Genomic DNA, 16,370 nt, shown 5'->3' with positions numbered 1-16,370 from the left:
TTTAGTAAACTTTAACTTTACTATTATTGTTTGCTCTTAACATAGTCGTTTCAATGTCCATTTAGTTCTTTATTCTAACATTGTTTTCAGAAGTGAGATCTGGTTTTAGAATTGACATTCACCATCATTAAACTTGTGGTTTTGGATTTTATTATGGCTTTTGACTTCTACGAAAGGTAGTTTTAGTTCCAGTTAATAGGTTTTAGTATATATTTCTATCTGGGAATTGCGTGACCTTGACACTTTGACAGAGCTTGGGCAATTTTATGGCCATGAGAGTTATGCCAATAGTAGCCCCCAGTCTTCTAGATCATTGAGGACTGTGCGTCAGGCAACAGTTGGCACAGAAAACTAAAGAGTAAAAACCTATGACATGTTTTTAAAGAGAAATGTAATAATCACTAGACCATCCCCAGAATTAATGTGTGGGATAAACACTCACTTCTGTGAAAAATAGATTAACGTACATTAGATAAAAAATGTATTTATAAGATATCATTGCAGTATTCATTATTTCCTAATCACAAGATTTGTAGAAACTTTAATAACTCAATACGTTTATACTTAAAACATGGTATAAACTATACGATGATCAGGGTGATTTTGAATGAAGAGTTATCAGCCAAATAATGAGGTAGGAGTGTTTTCTGTTACCTATTTTTAACCTTTTAATGTTTCTCGTGATTAATTGATGGTTATTAGTCACAGAAGTGTCTTAGGGCCGAAGTTAAAAGGTCACGGGTTAAAGTAGGAAATCGGATAGCTGTTGGAGTGAAAGCTTCAGTCAAAAGTGTTGGCAATTTGTTTCAATATGTTCCTTCTTAGGGAGTATTAGTGTATTTTTTGAGATAAACAAGATATTTCTGTGCCCTCCCTCTACACCTTGTGTATGTTGTGTTCTGAAAAATTTAATAATTTGTATGTATGTATGTAAGGACGTGACGTCATCGTGAATGTAGTTAACACCTTACGTCAAATATAATAAATACTAATAGCAATAATAGGGTGAAGGGATTGCCTTTGTTTCAAACTATCGTTCCACAGCGTTTGATTCAAATTGGCCTGCGACTCGGGAGTAGTTGGATAAGGGAGAAACAGTTACACAGGTTTTTGTTTGAAGATGTAGAGACGTATTTGTTGCTAAGTTCTTTTGACTTATTAGAAGAACGGTATAATTCTGTTAATCTTTATAACTGAAAGTGTGCTTCATCTGCTATTTAATATTTGATAGTTTTCAGGTTTCAATAATTTTTCTGATTGGATGTGAAGTAATTTTAACTCCTGGATTGTGATTTGTAGGTTTGCTTTATTATCTATCTTGTTTATATCTCTACTTGAAATTTCTCAATGATTTAATAACATCCAAAATTTACGTGTACATATGAAGACAGATACTGGTTAGTTATTAACTGGGACACGTATGCCACCACATGATCATTATATATTACTTTCTTTATCAGTATATGCAAAACTAGGATGATCATTTGTTGTGTCTGATTCCTTTTAGTGCAGAGATGTGGTCAGTTATACCATTTTTAAGCTGGAAAATAATGACAATTGAGCATGGTTATAAGGTACAACATATATTATGGTGTGTCAAAGTCAATTATTTTCAAAGTAGGTATTTAGCTAGGGTTCATTTATCCTAAGCTGTACCATATCAAAACAAACAACAAAAGTCGTAAAGATACCGATAACAGTCCAGAAACAGATAATTTCAGATGCAACCACAAAAACCAAACCTAGTTGCGGTGTTTATAAAGTGCTTGCTGTAGGAAGTGAATAGTTCGATAGGTCTAATAAGTCTTGTTTCAACCTTTTCTCTATGTAGGTACAAATGAAGAATGAATATATGGCAAAAAACATAAAAAGCACATGGCCCGATTTGTATTGTTCTAACGGTACAGTTTATTAAGGGTATAAGATAGTTCTCTTCATGAGATAGGTTCTTTGATTCCTATTAAAGGGCGAATAATCTATAGATTGCATTCAAATGTTATTGCCACTTACGACCAACTACTCTCAAATATGCCCCCCGCTAGTACAGCGGTATGTCTCCGGATTTACAATGCTAAAATCAGCGGTTCGATTCCCCTCGGTGGGCTCAGCAGATAGCCTTTGTGGCTTTGCTTAAAAGAAAAACACTCTCAAATATTAACATTTCATCTAATATTTAATTTGGACTAACTTCTGACACAATGATATTATGGCATAAATCCTACTGCCGAAACGTGTGTTCCACAACTGATGTATAGAAAGTCTAAGAGCATCAACCAGTTTCGCATATCCATATAAATGAAATGTTCTAAAAATGTTTAAGAGATTTTATAATAAAATTCCCAATTAGTGTTTGTATACATTGGTATTGACTATACTTGTTTATGCCTTTATACTGTTAACAATATAGCTATATTACATAACTGCTATTCAATTTGGGTTGAAATTTCGTTCTGGGTTCTATTCTACATCCTAAATATGATTCACATTTATTAAGTATATTGTTTGTTGTTGTTTTTTTATCTAGACCTTTTACCTTTATAAGAACATCGATATGAAGAGAAGACACATAAATACGTGGTTGCTTTAATAATTGTAACAAAATATATATTGAAGTCCCACGCTTTGAGACGCAGAAATATTATTTTGAACAATAGCCTACCTACTAAATAACGTAAAACACCATAAATTTCAAATGTTTCAATATAATTGATTTACTATAATTTCAAAATAAAGCACTTCTGTTTTTCAACATTAATTATCTTTACAGCTTACCAGGCAAGCTCATTAACATGGCTTTCCAGCAAGGCTCTAAGTGTGAAGAAAAAAAATTCTGAAAATCAACTATGAAAATTTAGTTACTTACAGATAAATATATATTATTTATTTATACGTAAATAAATGAAACTACATATCATGTAATGATTTATCATCATTGATTTAATCGATCGAAAATATCCGTTTGAAGCTTCTGGTGAATACAGTCGGCACTAGCTGCATTAATTCACACTCGGAAGTTGTTGATAATGGAAAAAAAAGTGAAGACTTTATACTATACTACCTGCTGTAAAAATGCCAAATAACCCGAACTTTCCACTAAAAATCTAGGGATTTGTTTTAAAATTATAAATACAGCACGGTTTGTTTAGAACATGACGCAAAGCTACATCTTTAGCGGTGAAAAACTAGAGGGAAAGCCCTAGTCATCACCACCCACTGACAACTCTTTTACCAACGAATAGTGCGATTGACTGTCGCATTATATTGTCCCCAAAGCTGAAAGAGATAGTAAGTTTGGTGGGACAGGGATTCGAACTTGAAGCCCGCAGATTTAAAATACGTTTTGAAAAAAACAAACATAACCAATAAAAGCAAAACACTAAAACTAATATATTATAATAATATATCTTTTAAAGTGTACAAATGACAACTCGTTATACTTTCTACTCTTATAAATAAAGATAACGTGTATGTTTATATTTAAATACTTATAAAGTTTAAGGTAATTTATGATTAAAATAACATTTAGAAAAGTGATATTGACTGTCGTAAACTTAATGAAAGAGATAAAATTTTAAACGAGAAGATAAATACAAACAAAATGATAAGCCAAACATTACAATAGTATATGATATGTGTAACTTGGTACCAAACCATGTTTACGTTTTAACATGTTAAAATAATTCCCACTAATAGTAATCTGAGAGCACACTAATACATTAAGTGTACTATTCAATATTTAATTATAGCTTTAAAATATTACAAAACCGAAAAGAGTCTCTGTAACTTTGAAGTTATAGTTTTCTCTAAACTAGTAAATGGGGTAACTATAAAAAGTTATTTTTATAGTTTTGAAGATGCAATAATTTAAAGGTCAACAGTTACAGCAAGATGTTTCTATGGCATAGTAAATTGATCGTGTAGTTTTTATCTACGTACCTCCCTAAAAAACAAATCATATGCAGCATTATTCTTGCACCCAGTTTGTATTTGTCGGCTATTTTTTAAAAGAGTATTTAAAACTTATCCCCTTATACACTGTTAACATTTTCCTAATATGCAATGTATTTTGATAATACCGTGAGCTTCTTTCTTGCCAGTTTTACGACCTGTTAATTTGTGATAGCGTTCTTTGCATCTCCTTCCATCATCCAATAGCTTCAGCGTGCATCTTCGATAAATAAATCAAAACTTAATTGATGTAGAATACAATAGATCGGTAGTATATTACAAAATACTGAGTTTTCAACCAAACTACTTATTCGCACACAGGTAATCCACATTTTCAACCACGGGTGTGCACAACGGGAAACAAACTGGAGTACGTTCCCCCACCGCCCACACTTAATGTTGTTCATTCGTACTACGGTTTATATATGTGGGTGGGTGTTTAACAAGCATCTCCTCTCACCAGTGATCAAATTTAAATTCCTAAGCCTTTCTGTCAAACAGTGAATTTTTGTTTTGTGATGCGTAGTAGATATAAGTAATTAATGGAGTTTGTAATATACTTTCTCATTTGATTTTTCAGCAAGTATATTCGATAGATGCTAGATGTGCTTCCGCAGTGCCCCAGAAAGTGTTTTGTTTCATAACTAAATAAGGTCAAGTAAAGTAGTATTCGATGTTCATTCTGAATGTTATCTCTCTCTCTCTGTATGGGTATTTGAGTACTGATGTTTATCTACCCAGGAAGGTCAGATTTCGTTAACCTCTTCCTCTGAATGTTATTTACTTTCGGAATTACTTTTTTTTTAATTACCCGCTTCTTGTTGTTTTGTTGTTTTGAATTAAGCACAAAGCTACACAATAGACTATCTGTGCTTTGCCCACGACGGGTATCGAAACCCAGTTTTTAGCGCTGTAAGTCCGCAGATATACTGCTGAGCCACTGGGGGGCAGGTCCGCTTCTACCTTGTCTTTAATCTCATGACTTCGTTCCGTGGTGGCGTCCTGCTACACTTTCTTCAGCAAATTAATAAAGTTATTGAAATAGTTCACATTGTAAATCAGATTCTTACTCTTACATTTTTACTTACTTTTGCTGAGATATAAAAACGCTATATTTTATATTTTTGATCTACGTTTGTTTTTTGTTTTTTTTACGATTACAAAAATAGCATCCACTGTCTACTGCTATAGTTTCAACCTATATGATTCAACCTATTATCATGTGTTGCACTGACCTCTGAATATTGTTATAAATTTATAAATTATTTAAAAGTACCTAAATTGTTATGGAAGTGGTTATTAAATAGCATGCAATTGTTTACTGAACAAACATTGAACGTTCAAAAAGTTTTAATATAATCACAAGTAGGTCATATGGCACAGTGAAGTATTAATAATACTAGCAAGCTTACTTACAATATAAACTAACTATTATTTACACACTACATAGGTACTACTATAAGAAGAGCACATTTGCAAGTAAGAGGGTATCAGTCCTCAAACGAAACATCTTTGTTTCTGTTACGACTGCCATCAGTACCCTCTCTTTGATACTGCAATAAATAATAAAACGTAAACCACTAGTTCGAACATTTTACTCTTTTTGTTTGTTATGATGTTTGGGTACTTGACTCGCAATTTGCGAGTTCGAATTTCGTCACTGAATATCTTCGCCTTTTCAGCCGTGGGAGTGTTGTAATGTTGTGGTCAGTCCAACTATTCGCTGGTACAAGAATGGTGTTGATTAGCTACCTTCCCTCTATCACAGCAAAATTATGTATGGTTAGCGCAGATAGCCTTGAACATCTTTTCGCGAAATTCGATAAACACTTTGTTTTTTTGTTTTCGAGTGCAATGTTAATAAAGACAAATTCCATTCAAGCAATTGCTATTCTTTTAACTATATGACTAAACCAAATATTTAACACTAGGACTAATTTTAAATTCTAAATCACGAGTTAAAGCAAAAGGAAAATATGTTATAATGTGTAAACAACACTACAACATGCATATCTAGCGCCGACAAGGCCATTGGGCTAGTATCAATGTTCATCAGGAAGGCTGGGATGCGACAGATATAGTAGTTGTCTAGGCTAATGCTTATCAGCTGGGTGAGTGAGAATGATGGTGTGAATGAATATTATTAATTATACAACAAATTCAAGAACAAAATAGTCATTAGTTATTCCAGTTGTAGTTTGATAAATACATTTATCTTTTTGTTTATTTTGTGTTGTATTCATTATAGTTTGATGTATACTTAAGTCATAAATAATTTTATATTTTAATATGGTACTTTATCTTTTTTCGAACCGAAATGAGTGAGCTGTCGTGAAAAACCTACAGAAGTAAATCATGTTGGAAAAGGTTTAAAAACCTTATATATATGTATATGTATATAACTTCTTGAACAATAAGCAAGGGACTTGCAATAATTATCAGTCCTATTTTACAGTTCAAATGTTTAGGCAAGAGTTAATTACAATAAATATAAGATTATTTTATTGTTGTGTTTGTATTTCAATTAACTTTGCTATTATTCACAAAAACTGGCGAACAAGCAAACTAGTCTCAGTTTTCATGGAGCGAATAAAACAACTACATAATCAACGGGAGAAACTACACCAGTAATGAACCTGTTTAAAATGAACAAGCCGCTACAATCTGGTTCAACAACAAAAGCATAATTTACTCACAACAATAACACTTAGAAATAAAGTCAACATAGTTGAAAAATGTATGCCTAACCAAGAAGTCACATCAATATTAATAGGAAATTTATCATACGTTTTAATAACTCAATAATAATGGTTTGTTTATTTTGTTTTTGAATTTCGCGCAAAACTACTCGACGGCTATCTGCACTATCTGTCCCTAATTTAGCAATGTAAGACTAAAGGGAAGGCAACTAGTCATCACCACCCACCGCCAACTCTTGGGCTACTCTTTTTACTAACGAATAGTGGGATTGACCGTAACATTATAACGTTCCGCACAGCTGAAAAAGGTGAACATGTTTGGTGCGACAAGGATGTAAACCCGCGACCCTCACATTACGAGTCGCACACCTTAACCCACCTGGCCATGCCGATCCATGGCATTGAAGAATTAGTCCCTAATATGGAAATAATAACAAAATATTGTCTTGTCCTAACACTTTCGTACACTACTTTCTATTGATTGGAGGTAGAATGAATATAATTACTAATTTAACTTCAATTACCTAAATCATTAGTAAAAGTTCAGTAGCTATTTACTGATTGTAGGCTTCATTTGAAGGGTTAAAAGCATTTTTTCGCCAGTAGTTTAGCCTCATTTTCGACTTCACTGATTACTTTGAACGTACCAGGGGTTATTGCCACGTCATCATATTTACTCAATGCACGCCAAACAATATTTGAACTGTCCTTGAACATAGTCAGTCTACCTTGGCAATAGCTTCGGTTTTATATCTCACAAAAGCCAAAGAGGCTTTCGAGACTACCAGGAACGCTCAGAAACACTTGTTTTTCTTTAACTTTACTGGCGGAATTAAGGTTTGGTTCTAGTTGGAAAGAGTAATGATATTACTTGCAGGGTATGATAGATACCATATTGCTTGAGGTGGGTCTAAATTAATACTAATATTAAAACCGAATGGGGAAAGCTGTAAAACAGGACGGAAATAGAGAAAACGAGCTGGCTTGATGATTAGCTATGGTAGCTAGTGGTACTTAAAAAGGTGATGAAGTCTGTGGTGAAGTAGAAAGTGAATTAAGGGGTTATATCTCACATGATAACAAACTGTGATCGATTAGAGCTTGAATTTAGATTTAAAATTTTCTTAGACATCGGTTTTAGCTTGGTTCTAGCTTTTTTAATTTTAAATGAGAAGGCATCTTTTCAGGGCTGGGATCACAGGATCCAATGCTTCAATGCCAGGTTGGCGAATAAAATATCCTGATCAATCTGTTCGTTGTAAGTGAAAAGAAATAAAAACAGTAAGGCGAATAAACTATTTGGCCATAAAGAAGACTTCGTGACCATCGTCACAGTCGGGAAAGTTCTGGAGCGTGCTTGAGTGGTGGAGCAGTTGGATGTTGGGTGACTGAATCTGTTGTTGTCCAGATGTTGGTAGCAAGGATCTGCGTCCTGGAGTTCTTTTGTCTTTCTTGATGATCCTGGTTTGGGTTTGCTGGTTAACTGGTTGTTAGTAAAGGTCGGTGAGTTAGTTTTAGTGATACACGTGGTTTGGATCTGGGCTGTGGTAGTTGTTAGCTTCAGGATTGGCAGTGTCTGAATGAACTTGATGTTAGTGCTTACTGTTTTCTTCTGTTGACTAATGTGCGAGATCGTCTGTGTATAGTTTTTCTTAATATGTGGGATAAATAAAGTGTGAGGTTGTGAGTCAGGCTTGCTGGTCTTGTAAAATTTCAGTGGTGATTGACAGCAGGGGCGTTTGGCTCTAAAGTAAAAGAAATGAAATAACAGTCATTACGTAGAATGTAGTAAGCTACTTGTTTGGCGGTGGTTATTACCTTCATGAACTGGGTGGAGGGACCTATAATTCTAGACTGTATCTGGTGGGCAGCATGAAGTTTAGATTAAGTGGTTACTTTAAGTGACATATTTACCCGAATTTTCCTAAAGAAACTGAAAAATAGATTAGTTGGGCTTTTAGTGGTGGAACACCTGACATTAACGTCGGCATTGCAAGGTTTGCAAAGATAAATAAGGCCGGTCAGGGCAGAGGACTGGAGGGAAACTTCGCTTTGACGAAGGATCCTGGTCTTTCTCGGGCCAACATAAACTCTTGATTTACATTAGTCAATAAAGATGATTATTTGGCGAGGGATAAAGTTCAGTGGTAATCCTTTAAGAAATATCGTTGAAATCGACGAGCTATTTGTTGAAGTACCAGTTGTTTTGGAAGGCATCTTAGCAGGTAACAATTCGCACGTCTTACCAACTTAGCTATTAAATTCGGAGTGAAAAACATAAATCCTTGAAAGTAGAACTAAAGCATTCCTTTAAATAATGCCCCAGTCTTCTAATAGTCGATCTGACATAAGCGTCCCTGCATGATGACCAGCAGAATTCATAAATAACACATGATTGTTGAGGAAAGTGGATATGATCTTTAAACCTGGAAAAAATTATAAATTCTCAATAATAGCTCAAATAAACACTTAAAGTAAACTGTGGATGAATTTTGTTGATTACGGTGTTTAATTTTCTCTTATTATCGCAGAGAGATCAATACTTGTAGCTTTATGACACCGTAATTCAGTGACCTGATAGATGTAGTTGTTGTATGTTTTTATTGATGGTAGTACCAATAAAGCTGTTTGGGTAGGAGTTTAGCTTTAAAATAGATTTTAATCCGAATAACGCTTACTGTGATAGTTCCAGGTAAATGATGATGTGACGTACACTAGATAATAGGATATTTTAAAAGGTTGTCTTTGAAATTAAGCATAACAAAACTATCAAAGTGGGTGTGTAGTACGTTGTAGGTTGGTTTCTCACAACAACTGACATCAAAATGTCCTTGTCGGTTGAAAACATATGAGCCGTGAAAAAGTAAATATATCACTGTTGACATCCGCTGGCACTATTAAATGAGTGTAATGTGGTCAAACCTCAGGTATGTACAATGTAATCAGTAAAGCCGAAAACGAGAGGATGAATAAGACACCTTTAATCCATTAACTGAAGCCTAGAACAGACAAGCAATAAAGAACTACTGAGCCTTAAGTTGCAGTTTAGGTAACAGAACTTTATCTAAATTTTCACACTCAATTTCACAATTATGAAACACTGAATTAGTCATGTTCAAATATGATGATCTATAATTCGCTTGTTTGTTTGTTTTTTAATATCGCGCAGAGGTACACCAGGACTATCTACGCTAGCCGTCCGTTATTTAGCAGTGAAAAACTAGATGGAAAGCAGCTGGTCAGCACCACCCATCGCCAACTTTTGGGCTACTCTTTTACTAAGGAATAGTGGGGTTGATCACTACATATTACTCCCCACGGCTGAAAGAGCGAACATGTATGGTGAGGCGATGATTCGAACACACGATTCTGCGACTGCGAGTTGAGTGATCTAATCAATGGCTCTGCCTGGTGGGTCATGAGCTGTAATAGTTGTGCACTGACAAATACCTTAGCTTCTAGAAGCTAAAGTCACTACAGACACTTTATATATACTATAAAACATTTATTGTTAAATAATTGTGCAAAAGTAAAATCTAACAAAGATTTATGCTCTCCATGCGTAAAAATTAATGAATGAAAAATTATAAAACTTAATATTTTTGGTTTTTACTAATCTTTTTGCTGAACTGAAGTTACTTACAAATTACATGAACATATTAACTTGATAATAAAGGATATGCACGTGTGACTCATAGCTTCTATTTAGTGAAAGGATAAGTAAAGACTGAAAATGTAGTGTAGTGGGTTTCAAATAAGCTGTGTGCTCAAATGTTTACGAATAAAGTTAACACTTTTTAATTCTTAAAACTAATTTATAGCTTAAAGTAGAAAGTATCAGAAATTTGTTTGGATTAAACTGGGATAGCTGTATGAAGAATGGTATATTTATTTCAGAAAGACAGTTACGTTAAAAAGGTAATTACTATTAGTATATTTGCGTTCACAACAGAAAAATTAACATGGAGACAAAATTGATTTTGACATGAGGATTAAGCTTAACAAAGTGTGTGTGGATGCAATCATCTTCCTAACTTTATATATAAATTAGGAATATTACTTACTTAACATAGTAAGCCTAAAAATAAAAATAAACAATTTCGTTTTGAGTTACGTACTATTAAACTAATTTTGGGCCTGGTATGTGTTTTGTATTGTACATGACAAAAATTAGTAAAATTTAAAAGCAGTTCCAATTCCCAGTGTAAACACTCGTTGTTCAGAGTACAGAAAATAAACAGTAGTTCTGGGAACTTATGATTGAAATGAAAGAAGTGAAGAAAAACTTGCCTACAAATAACAAAATAATGCCTGTTAGATTTACAATTGAAATAGATACGTACGTAAGAATGTACCAGTTGTTAAATTCTACGTTTTAATGCCACAGTGTGAATGTCTTATTTCAATATCTTTCATTGGATAGGTTATACTTGTATCACATCATTTATTGCTGTTATAATCACAACTTGTTTTAAGTTATCACTAAATATTTTAGTACCACAGTATACTGAACATGAAAACCTTGTACATGTATTTGTTTAATTGAAGTTGAAGTTCAAAAGAAAATTTATAATTTGTATTTTAAGTGAGGTAACATAAATATAAAACTTTTTTGCATAAATTTTGTAGTATTATTCACTTTATTCATTTTAAATGCCTATGAATACTTTTTCTAAAAACAAAATAAGAGTAATAATTAATGAATGCTTTTTCCCCAGGGAAATAATATTTCCATGATGGTAGTGAACAGAGTGAGACATAACTAACAGACCATTGGAATGTATTTAAAAATAAAAAGGGAAATTCAGAAGGGCTTATGAAGAACAACTAGCTGATAATGATAAAACTAAAATCAAGGATTATTTAAATAATTTTGATAAAAGCAAAATAACAAAACAGGGATTGTACTCTTAAACTTAAAAGATGCTAATGGCAAGGTTCTGATGAAGACTATGAGATGGCTGAGATTTGTATGTGTTCTGTTTTATTTTAACAAGAGAGGATGCTAGCAATATTCTCAAATCTGAAAAATGTATAGGAATTATTGGATTTAACCTGAATCATGTAGATACTAAGCAGTTGGTGATAAGTAGAAAGATTAGAAATAGATAAAGCATTAGGACTAAACAGGGTTTCCTCAGAGTTTTACAGGACACAAACATATAAGTACATAAACATGAGCTTTCTTGTCTCTAATATTTGGTATGTCAGTAAGTAGGTGCCTAAGGATTTCAAACTTAGTTGCAGTTAACTCGTTTGTTTTTGTATTTTTGAGAAAGGTGATCTCTCTAGAATTATAAAAAAAAAAAAAGATAACTTGATGCCTCTGACTTCTTTGTTCTGTTTTCTTTGGGCTGTAAGATGAAAGGATATGAGCTTAAAATTTCAGAAAAACTATTTTGGTTCCAGTTAAGACAGTTCTGTTTTTCTAATGGAATCCAGTGATTTATTACAATAGTTTAAAAGAGCACTAGATGGGTGTTTTTAATTTTGTTATATTCTCTGTGGTGGCTATGCAAGGACAGCATTGAAGAGCCTAGCTGTCCTTTATTGGCTATATGTTAAACAAGTAATAAAAACACTTTGTAAATGTAAAATGATGTATGGATGGCAGTGTCAAAAAAAATTCCAACAAAAACATTAGGATGATACAGTTATACGTAGATCATCTCTACGTGGCTTTCAATTTTAAAATTTAATGTTATACCATAAAATGCATGGTTATGAGGCCAGTCAATTCAAACAGACCTCATAGTGCAGGAGTTCCCAACCTTTTGGCACTCGCGACTTGAAAATGTAATTGATGAAATAAAATTAATGTTATCCCAAGCTACTTCTAACAAGGCTACGCAACTCCCCTGCCAAGGCTTTGCGACCCCCTGGTTGGGAACTGTCCATATATACTGTCCATAATAGTATGTAATAACCAAGGTAGTTTTTGGCTCAACTTTGTTTTCTTTGTACATACATCATAGGCTCTTATTTACACTATATTGATGCTTTTTGTTTGATATAACCATGATATTAGCATAAACAAATTGCATGACAATAGCCAGGAATGTACAACTTCCAGCTGCAGTAGTATATTCAACTCTAATATGTATTATACAGTTCAACAATAAATTTCAGTATATAAACTCATATTGCAGTGATCTTCATGTAACTTTATCATCCCAATATTTGTGTTGGCATTTTTCTTGGCAATTCCATCTCCACATCATTTCACATTTACATAATTTTTATTCCTTTTTTTAACATTTTACTTACTCTTAGTGTATTTGAAGACATCCTTACTGTTAATTTTTATATTTTAAGTCAACCTATTTTCATAATAATAATAACCTCTTTGATTTCATAATTTCCCTTTTGATCAACTCTCTTGATCTTCTATCATTCTCTAAGTCTCTTATCATAACAATTTTAAATTCCTGATGCTTTTTTGAATTTTATCTTTTACATTCTTTGAATTTTGTTCTTGTAGCCATCTTTTTGTTTCTATAAAGAATGTCTGTCTTGAATGTTGAAAAAATGTCTGTCAAAATTTGTTCTTTCATCAGTGTCATCAATTAATTCAGTTGTTCAATTCACAACAGATAATTCTTTTTATATCCCTTCAAAATATGTTTTATGTTTATTATTTAACAAACTCATAAGGGAATTTGTGTGCCTTTTCTGATAAGCTTTATTATCTAATTAAGTACCACCACAAATGTTTTATTTAAGAGTTTTTGTAATTGGCTTTGTGTAGAGTTTTTCATTTATATATTTAAATATTTTATCCTGTAATAGGTTTTCTTTTGGATTATTTCATGAAAATAATACAAGCATTCAGATCATTTAATGATAACTTATTAGTTTATATTTTTAAAGTATGCTATTTCCTTTTGTAGTTGTAGGTCTAAGAATACAAAATTTCAAGACTAATGGTAATTAAACTTTACTCTCAAATAAACACACACTATTTCCATGCAAAGTATTTGAATAACTGAAAATATATGGTAAATATCACTCCAAAAACTTAACTCATGAACTCAGTGAATATCTACTAACTTCACCAACTGCTTACTTGTGTTTTTGAATAATGAACTCTTGTCTCCAGATATTAGCATAGGTTTTTTATTAGTACATCATTATCATACTTAATAGCTCATCACAACAAAGAAGAAAATTATTGAAAGTATAGTATATAGCACATCCCCCTTCCTGGATTGTGAAGTTATTTGAACAATCCTTACACAAAAACAAAATAATACATTAAACTGTCCATTCACCAAATTTTTGTAATGGTTTTATGAGGGTTATGATGTGCAGATACAGATTTCTGCAAAATTTGGCATTACTTTGATAAAGCATTGGACGTGTATATGTTTGAAAAATTATAAGACTTGAATGTGGTAATCAAACGAAGTCAACCATCAAAATTTCTCTAATTTTTACAAATATTTAAGAAGTTTTTGAATGATGTTTCAATTGTGGGCAATTGCTCTAATTTTCTTTTCTTTTTTACGTGAATCATCATAGTTTGTGTTTTATGTTCAGACAAAATTGTTTTTTTTGTGTGTGTCTTGTATTCTCTAGTCATTTTTTGAAAATTTGTAATTGACTGAAAAATGTTTAATAATTTTTTATTGAAGTAAAACCATTCTTTCTAATGAGACACCAATTTTATGCAACAAAGTGCTGAATTTTTTGTAACAATGTGTAATTTCTCATCATGAAAAACACAAGCTATAATTACCAAATTACCTGCCTAATCAGATTCTCACTTTGAAACAAACAAACTTCAAGAAGTCTTCCAAAAAGTAATAAAAAATAAATGTAAAAGTAGACTATATAAAAATTATGTGGGTGAGACATTGTCTGTATATTGTTCTTTGTCATCTAAGTTACTTTAGATGAATTGCAACTTAGATAATGATCATTGCTTTAATTTTTATAGGTAAATTTAATCAATTTGCATGTTTGTTAATTTTACACACTGTGTAGACTGCAAATTTCACGGGTTTGTTAGTTCATTATTAATAAGTACGTTATCTGTTATCTACGCGTGTTTAGCTTGTATGTAGTTACATATCGTTATTGTTAGTAATTGTTTTTGTCATTGTTGGACAGAGGTCAGAGGGCATGTCATCACATTTGTATAATTGTCCAAAATTTTATTGAACCAACATTTTATGAAATTGTGTCAATAAATTTGGTATGAAACTATATAATACAAGTTCTAGTATTAAAAATTAGTTAATTTTTAAATTGAAAATAAATATAAAAAGAAAATTGTGAAATGTTGCTTTTTGTGGATCACATTGGTATGTTATCTTCTGTGTTTCATTAGATTACATTTTATAATTTAAACAATACAATATCTGTAGTTTCATATAAGTTATAAACTCATATTTCTCATAATTGCACTTTTTGTACTTGTTAAGATATCTTACTATTTGTTGAATCCACCATAATGCCCCTCAGTGTGGATTCCTGTACGTGGCGAGGGGACCTCCCAGGGAAGGTTCTGTTCTATCTGGTTACCTTCTCTGGGATCTAAACATCCACCCACGTGTTTGCCGTGCATGGCGACCCGTGAAGGGGAGGAGAGGATCCTGGTGGTTGAGGGATCCAACCCTAACACACCACTTTGGCCTCGAATTCCTGTAGACGGGCAGCCTTTGGGTGGCCCCCCTTGGGTCAATTGGCTGGTCCACTTGGGCTAGAGTCAACCAAGTACCAGTGTTGGAAGTTCTCAACGGGTGTTGTGGACATTGTGCCTGATACTGGTGTTTGGGTATAGTGCTCACGAAACCTTGGCGTTGCTGCATTGTCCTTGCATGACTTTGTAGTGCATCCCCTTGTAGGGCTCCATGGTGGGTGGGGTCAGTGGGTACCGAAATTTTTTCTTTTTCCTATGGATCCTCCAAAAAATTTAAATAAAATTGTAAAACAACAGTCAATGGGTAAGCGACCACGTATTGAATACTCAGAACAGCAATCTTCAACATCAGTAACACAGTACTTCATTTTCTTATATTACATTCTCTTTCGGAAAAAACCTTTAGGGCAAATGTCCCCTTTTTTTATTCAAAAGGGACTAGAGGGACTTGCTGGCTCTCCAAAGTCAGTAAAGAAACTTCGATCTGGTGACATATTGGTTGAAACATCCTCATCCCAACACAGTGAACTCCTCTTGAATTCAAAGGCAATTGGGGATATACCTATTGAGGTTACACCCCATGCTACCTTGAATTCTTCACGAGGAGTTATTGTTGAAAGGGATTTGAAGAACGTTCCCAAGTCAGAGATTCTCGCTGGTCTCTCCACTCAAGGAGTTTCTGCAGTGAGGCACATCTCCACTCGCAAAGATGGAGTTACACTGCCAACAAATACCCTCGTTTTAACATTTACTTCACCACGTGTACCTGCTACCATCAAGGCAGGTTATCTCATTTGCAGGGTTCGCCATACATACCAAACCCTCTTCGATGTTTCCAATGTCAGAGATTCGCCACTCAAAGACATCTTGTCGTGGTTCCCTGACATGTGCTCGTTGTGGAGGCAAGGACCACGATGCCTATGACTGTGACATGAACCCACATTGCGTAAACTGCAATGGTTCTCACCCTCTTACTTTCATTCTTGCCCAAAATGGTTGGAGGAAAAGAGGTGCAGCGTTTGAAAACGACGATAACATTAGTTATCCTGAGGCTTGGAAATTGCTGTCCACAACTCCAT

The 16,370-nt window shown here is 33.4% G+C and overlaps 1 protein-coding gene across 4 annotated transcripts in view; it reads left to right on the top strand.

The window, feature by feature from the left end:
* The first annotated feature begins 488 nt into the window (after positions 1-488).
* Positions 489-16,370, top strand: part of LOC143255322 (alanyl-tRNA editing protein Aarsd1-B) — a 56,556-nt gene continuing 40,674 nt past the window's right edge. For 2 of the 4 annotated variants that reach the window (XM_076510794.1, XM_076510791.1), the window contains exon 1: positions 10,336-10,565. In XM_076510794.1, the coding sequence (XP_076366909.1) occupies positions 10,527-10,565 (39 nt within the window). In that variant the 5' untranslated portion in view covers positions 10,336-10,526. Of the gene's footprint in view, positions 635-10,332; positions 10,566-16,370 lie in introns of those variants that run through there. The other 2 variants (XM_076510792.1, XM_076510793.1) reach the window with 2 other exon arrangements.

Source organism: Tachypleus tridentatus, chromosome 7 (assembly GCF_004210375.1).
Source record: "Tachypleus tridentatus isolate NWPU-2018 chromosome 7, ASM421037v1, whole genome shotgun sequence".
In the NCBI taxonomy this organism is placed as follows: Eukaryota; Metazoa; Arthropoda; class Merostomata; order Xiphosura; family Limulidae; genus Tachypleus; species Tachypleus tridentatus.
This window is presented reverse-complemented; position numbering and strand designations above follow the sequence as displayed.